The sequence below is a fragment of the Chrysochloris asiatica genome, unplaced genomic scaffold, assembly GCF_000296735.1.
Source record: "Chrysochloris asiatica unplaced genomic scaffold, ChrAsi1.0 scaffold00172, whole genome shotgun sequence".
NCBI classification, from domain to species: domain Eukaryota; kingdom Metazoa; phylum Chordata; class Mammalia; order Afrosoricida; family Chrysochloridae; genus Chrysochloris; species Chrysochloris asiatica.
In genome coordinates, this window is record NW_006408690.1 from 5,624,538 (window position 1) to 5,632,072 (window position 7,535).

The 7,535-nt window shown below is 40.2% G+C and overlaps 1 protein-coding gene across 1 annotated transcript in view; it reads left to right on the plus strand.

Annotated features, from left to right (window-relative positions):
• The first annotated feature begins 530 nt into the window (after positions 1-530).
• WAC (WW domain containing adaptor with coiled-coil) overlaps positions 531-7,535 on the plus strand; it is a 121,218-nt gene continuing 114,213 nt past the window's right edge. The window contains 3 exon segments of the mRNA XM_006871680.1: positions 531-638; positions 1,016-1,052; positions 2,747-2,942. Of these exon segments, the coding sequence (XP_006871742.1) occupies positions 598-638; positions 1,016-1,052; positions 2,747-2,942 (274 nt within the window). The 5' untranslated portion in view covers positions 531-597.

Sequence of the window (7,535 nt, forward strand, 5' to 3'; positions counted from 1 at the left end):
CCAGAGGCCTCAGAGGAAGAGGAAGGCCGGAGCGAGCCGAGGTTTGCCGAAAGCGGCGTACTGGAGGTGCATGGGGCGGGGAGGAAGGCCGAGGGTGGGAGAGGAGGGGCGCGGCGGAAACTGCCGATGTTTTCCGAAGGCGGCAGCAACCGAGTTGCCCGGATGTAGTTGGTGGAGCGGCAGCGGCGGCACCAGCGGCGGTGGCGGCGGGAGGAGGAGGAGGAGGAGAAGGACCAGGCAGCGGCGGCGGCGGGGGGAGGAGGGGAGGAGGCGGCGGAGCAGGAGGTGCAGAAGGCGGAGAAGGCATTCGCTCTCCGCGGGGCTAAGCCGGACGCGTCTTCTGCCCCCCCTCCCCCCGGTTCGCCGCTGCCGCCGTGTTGTAGTTGGCGCCGTTGCCCCGGCTAAGAGTGAGCGTGGTGTCGGCGGAGGGAGATGGCCCGGGAGCGTCGGCGCCAGTAACGGGGAGGTGCTGAGACTCACCGAGGGCGCGCCGGGCCCTGGTGCCGGTGCTGCCGCCCGCCCGCCCGCCTGCCCGCCGCCCGCCTCTCGCGGCCGCTCTCCCCCCTCCCCCGACACACACTCACAGGCCGGGCATTGATGGTAATGTATGCGAGGAAACAGCAGAGACTCAGTGATGGGTAAATTGCCTTTTCGTTTCGGGCCGGGCCGGGCGGGGGCGGGGGGCGGCGGCGGCGGCGGGGGGGCTGTTCCTCCTTATCTGCTGCTGGCCAAGCCGCCATTTTTGTTGTTAACCCTGCTCGGGCCCGGGCTGGGGAGGAGGAGCCGACGCGGCCGCGGGAGCGGGCGAGTACAGTGTGTGTGTGGAGGGGAGCGGAGGGCCGGCTTCGCAGGTCTTTCGCTCGTGTTACCTCTTTAAAGCCGGGCTTGTGTGTGTGCGTGCCTCGCGGCGTACGTTTGGTAGGTCTTTCCCGCGGGGAGGTGCGATAGGGGGAACCTGGTTTTTCTTCGTTCGCCCGTGATGTCTCATGTCTCTGTCTCTCTTCCTGTTTTTCAGCTGTCACGACCGGAGGGGGGACTCGCAGCCTTACCAGGTACCAGCCGAGGCTGGGGCGGAGGGGTGGGAGGGGGCCGGAGGGGGAGGGGAGGATCTGCTACTCGAGCGCAGGCTTCAGAAGTCGCTACAGGCCCTTCGGTGTAACAGATCCGAAAGTAGAACCGTGGGCCCCATACAAAATGCTGGGGTTGTTTCTCTTAACGCTCTCCAACAAGGTTTAGTGACTTATTTTGACAGGTGATTGGAGGAAGTTTAAGTTTTTAGAGGGGGAAATATTTTGCAGCCAGGAGGACCTGACTCGATTATTTGGGTGTGAAGGAATTGATGTGAAGAGGATAGGCGATTGGGAGAGTATTTATTGTATTGAGCTAAAAGTTAATGGCTAGGTATTGAAATCAGGTGAAAGCCCTTGAAACAAGACAGTTGATTCCCAACTCTTAAGTCTGTTATTAATTGCTCTCTCTCCCTATTTGAATTTTTGTTGCAATTGCCCTACCTGGTTCCTTCTCTCGCTTTTTTTGTTTTAGTTGATCTCTTTTAATGCTTGAATATTTCACTCTAAAGTGAAAGTTTCTTGCTAAGTGGGTTCCTTTTTTATTACGTTACTATTGGAAAATTCTTAGAAATTATGATAGAATTACCTGGAGTGTTTTTTTGGGGGTAACTTTGATAAATGGTAGACAACTATCAGATGATTCTGGAATTAATACTTTTTGAGTCTTAACTACTTGAAGGATAACAATAGATTTCTAATGTGAAAGTTCTGTTACTGGTTAGCAAGAGTTGTTAAAGCTCAAGTTAAAAATAATAGGGTCCTTGATGTGAAAACAGTGTCCATTACATTGGGATATGACAAAGATTAACCCCTATTGAATATGAACTCCTAAAACAAACATTGCAAACACTCAGTAGATCATTCATAAAATGTGGTAAAAGAAACTAAGCCATTATTGTACAGGGAGTTAATTAACTTTTTTTTTTTTTTTTTTAAATACTGAGCATATATCAGTTTATATTGGCCAGTATTTTAATTCTTTTAAAATTGTGTTCCAACCTGATAGGAATAGTTAAGTTAGGTCTGAAATACTCTGAATCAAACAGAATAGTGTGATGTAACCCGGCACCCCCCTTTTGGGGTAGGTTTGCACAAACATACATGTTTATACCTGTTTCTAAGTGTATATCAGAGCCCTCATATAGTGCTGTATGATAAGCATTGGACTACTAGTCACAGGTAAATGGTTAAATCCACCTGCCGCTCCTTGGAACCCCTATGCAATGCCTCCTCCAGGGTGCTTAACAATAACAAGCATATCAGCTATATATAGCAGAAATTGAGTATAGTAATAATTGGATTCTAGATTTCCAAAAAAGAAATTCAAGTAGTAATTAGTAGAAAAATTTTATGTGGAATAACTATGCCAAAGTTCTGGTGTGGTGCTACAGGTTAATGCGCTGGACTGCAAGGTCGGTGGTTCAAGTTCACCAGCTGCTCAGAAACCCTGTACAGGGTTGCTATGGGTCAGAACTGACTAGACAGCACTTAACAACAATGATTTATATCAGGAGCCTTATAACAAAGCATTTGGGGCTTGTCTGAATCTTTAAGGGTGTAATTCTAAATGGAATTTAAAATTTTGTTATAAATACATTATATCATTAAATTGATTTAGGAAGTTAAGTTTAAAGTTTCAATTCTCTCTTTTTTTGGGGGGGTGTGATGTTTTACAGGCACTTAAATATTCATCGAAGAGTCACCCCAGTAGTGGTGATCACAGACATGAAAAGATGCGAGATGCCACAGGTCCTTCACCACCAAATAAAATGTTGCGGAGATCTGATAGTCCTGAAAACAAATATAGTGACAGCACAGGTCACAGTAAGGCCAAAAACGTGCATGCTCACAGAGTTAGAGAAAGGGATGGTGGTGAGTAGATTTTCTGTTGAAATTTTGCATATATTTGTCATTAACAATAGCTCTATATGAAACAGTCTGGTAATATTTCAAGTTTGAGGGCATTCCATGTGGTTATGTCATTGAGGCCTTCTAATTCTGTCAGCTTACATGATTCACTAACAAGTTACTCTAGAAATAAGATGCCGACCTGAACATCTAAATACTAGACACTTAATAGTTGATAGTAAGAGATTATAAGTATTGTTTTATCACATGCTTCATTAATGTGGGAGAAACGCAGAACCTTTTCTCAAGATTGTAACTTTAAAGTTAGTGAAAATTTCAGTTAATCTGGTGTAGTTTATTTTGAGATTTTTGTACTGCCAGAAGTTAACTTTTCAGAGTTCGAATGTTTGTGTATAATGATGAATAATGACAAATTTCATGCTTTTCATGGTAGTTCACAGGTAAAAATTTTGTGACACAAAATTTTTGAGTTTTGGTGGTAAACATTTAAATTTTTATTTTCTAGGATGCTGTTAATTTAACTTTTATACAGCTTTAAGAAGTTAGACTTCTTCAAGGTTAGGTCAGTCTTACTTTTTTTGCACACTGTTGATACCCTTCTATTATTACTTTGCTTTAGACTCTTTGTGTTAGGAGACAGAATAAGTAAGTAAAATCAACTCCAGATATATATTCTCAGACTTAATTTGCCTAAGATTTACCAAAATATCAGGGTTCAAATCTAAAAAGTACATTAAGGAGCAAACTATTTTTCACTAAGGTAATGCTGTATCTTCTCTCACAGTTAGATCGTACGTTATTTAGTAGCTACAGTGAATGACAAATGTATAAATTATGCTTTTATAAACTAATATAAACTAACAAGGAAACATAGTAGAATTACATGCAGCTTTCTTTTCCCTTTGACAACTAGATTCTCAATACTTTACTTACTTTTTTTTTAATGTCTTGCATTTTCTATATTTGTTATAGAAATCTGATAATGAGAAACATTAACCATCTTACATATAATTACGAGGTTGATCAAATTAGAAATGGTCAGTTGCATTGGGATGCAGTATAATATGGATTATTATTGTAGGAGAGAAAAATAGTTAAGTTTCTTCTGTTGAATATAGCTGTAGCTTTGTGCTACTTACGCAGATAAACCAGTTTCTTTGTAAAAGTACAGGGAGTTTTGACTATTAAAAATCTTAGTTCTTTGGCAAGATTACTTTAAATTATTATCAGTCATTTTTGTGGGTAACTTTTCCATGGCCTTTATACAGTTATACAGATACCACTTTTTTATAGTAGATTTTTATATCAAATATTACTCCTGGAAGGGGGGGTAGGTAGGTTTATACTGTGGTTCTATTGGATAATGCACTAGACTGAACCACAACGTCAGAGGTTCAAACTCACCAGCTTCTCCCCTGAAATCCTATACAGGGTCACTATTAGTTGGCACCGACTGGGCACTTAAGAGAAACAACAATGATTGTTACAGGAAGAAAAGGATATGGCACCTCATCTTCTTGTAGATAGTACCTCAGATTCTCTTTTAGTAACTATGATCAGTAAATCTATACCCAAATCTGGGAAGAAGTCAGTTAAACATTATGTAAATGCTATCAGAAGTTTACAACAAACAGTTACAATGATAAAATTTTCACAGGTGAAATAAGTCCAAGAACATTCTGTTGCTTTTTCATTCAACAAACATATTGGCATATATTGTGTGCCAACAATTGTGTGATATTCCTGGAAGTCAATATAAAATACCATCCTGGCCTTGAGGCTACCTTTCAAGGTGTTGCCTATTAAAGACTAGTGATATTTCAACTGCTTATCAAAGACTAGTGATATTTCAACTGCTTATCTTCTCTGGACCACCAACACACACACACACACACACACACACGCACAGAGCTTTTGGGAGAACTCTAGGTATATCTTGCTGGTTTTTAGGTTCCTATTTATTTTCATCTGCTATATTAGCTTCATTTTTTGGAACTTGTTACTTTTTCTGATCTAACTATTTTGCTAGTTTAGGCTCTATAATTTACTTTTTGATACTTTGTATACAGGTCTCAGCTACTTTGTCTTCTGTTGAGTACCTCTTTTAACATACTGTAACTCAGCCCTCGTCTATATCATCTTTAATAAACCTGGTTGCCATATTCCATTATACTATGAAGGAATAATACCATAAGAACTCCATTGTGGAGTTCAGAGTATATCTTTGATGTTAGTCTAATATTTTAGAGGGATAAAATGATAATTCTTTTGCTTTCTGAAGGAATTAGCCTCTCACTTTGAGAAAAAGGAAAGAATAATTCTTAAATATATACCCAACCATAGTATAATTCTAGGTGTATATAGTTTTTTTTATTGCCAATTTATGTCTGAAACTAAAAATTCTGAACGTTATGCATGACTTTTTGTTATTAAGGGCTATAGAGTCGGTTCCAACTGAGAGACCAGAGCAACTGGCTGGAGAGTTTGAACCACTGACCTTTTGGTTAGCAGTGCAGTACTTACTCTACAGTTGTTAGGTGCCATCAAGTTGGTACCAATTCATAGCGACCCTATGCACAACAGAATGAAACACTGCCCAATCCTGGGCCAACCTCACAATTGTTGCCACGCTTTGAGTCCATTGACGCTGCCACTTTGCCAATCCATCTTGTTGGGGGTCTTCCTCTTTTTCTCTGAACCTACCCCTTACCAAATATGATATCCTTCTTCAGTGACTGGTCCCTACTGGTAATTTGACTGAAGTATGAGAGATGGAAGTTTGGCCATTTTGGCCTCCAAGGAGCACTCTGGCCCCACTTCTTCCAACACAGATCTATTGGTTCTTTTGGCAGCCCATGGCACTTTTAATATTCTCAAAAAGCATCAATTCTTCTACCGTCTTCATTAGTCACTGTCCGGCTTTCGCATGCATTTTAGGTTATTGAAAATACCACGGCTTGGGTCAGGCGCTCAAGCTGACATCTTTGCTCTTCAACACTTTAAAAAGGTCTTCTGCAGCAGATTTGCCTAATGCAATACGTCGTTTGATTAGGCATGATTACTTGAGCTAGGGTTTAAAGCAAGGTAGAATTTACCTGGCAGAGAGAGATTGAGTGCGATGGTAATAGTTTAGTCCATAATTTATAAGATATTACATGCATTTAAAGGGCATTTTATCTTATAAAATACAAAATGTATCTTAATGAAATCTAACAAAAATCTGTATGTACATCATCTGGAAATATTGTTAAAATGCAGATATTCTGTAGCTCTTGGGTATAACAGTTTCAACAAACTCCCAGGTGATGCTGCTGCTGCTAACCAATGGAGCATACTCTGGGAAGCAAGGGACGAAGCTGGATGGAATAGCGTGGGCAAAGGCACAGAGGAGGCGGATTAGTTCATAAACTGTGATGGATCAAGAAACAGTACCAGTCTAATTTAACTAGAGGGTACTCTACAAATAAGGAAACTGCAATGGTAGTTCAGGTACAAATAGTTTAGAATGTCAAAACAGTGGTATGAATTAATTAAAGTAACAAGGTGGTATGAATTCATTAATGTAACAAAGTCCCCATTTCCAAACTAGAATAGGGGCCAGGACTTCAATACATACCTAAGAGAACAAAATTCAATCCGCAACTCATACTAATATACTTCAACTATCTGGTTTAGTATAACTTTACATCAGATTGATTGGTGCAGGGGACTAATTTAGCATTATGTACTTTATATTGCTGATTCACATCAGTATCTGAAGATTCCATAAGTAAAAAAATTAGGTGACCAACTGCAGATTCATGGAAAATAGTTTCTTCCTTCTTTGGTCTTCCAGATCTTTTATTGTAAGTGACATTCTACCTTCCTAGGAGGAGCTCTAAACTAGGTGGCCCTGCCTGGAAGAGATACATAACTAAGCTTTAATTTTAATATTTAAGATCCTTTGTATAAGGGATTTATACTAGAAATGAAAATTTAAATATATACCTGCAGCAGATTTGCAGTGGGCAAATCTGTTGGAAATAAAAAAGCCTCTTTATAGTGTTACTACAAAGCACAGATAACAATTTGGGAACTAAGGTGCACCTGAGCTCCTTAGGGTGACTGCTGCTTCCATGAGTGTTGATAGTTAATTCAAGAAGAATGAAGTCCTTGACAACTTCAATCTTTTCTCTGTTGATAAGAATGTTTATTGGTCCAATGGTGAGGATTTTTATTTTCTTTACATTGAGATGCAGTGCCACACCAGAATTCCATGTATGACTATATTTGTAGTCTATTAGTTCCCTTAGATTTTTATCTTTAAATGAATATGAATTTCAATATATATGAATAAATCCAAAACCATTAGCCAAAATCACAAATGAACTCAGTGTGTAGACTTAACAGATTGCTATGTTGATTGAACTAATTTCTAAAAAATTTTTTAAAACCTTTTCTTAGTTTTTGTTTTTGTTATAAGTGAAATGGCTTTTATTAATAGCTAATATCTTAAGTGTCTAATGTTATTTGAACCTGCCATTTATAAAACTCTACAAATGAGGGACTTGTAAGGTGTGTTTGTTTTCCAAAGGATTGGGCATTTTTGGTACTATC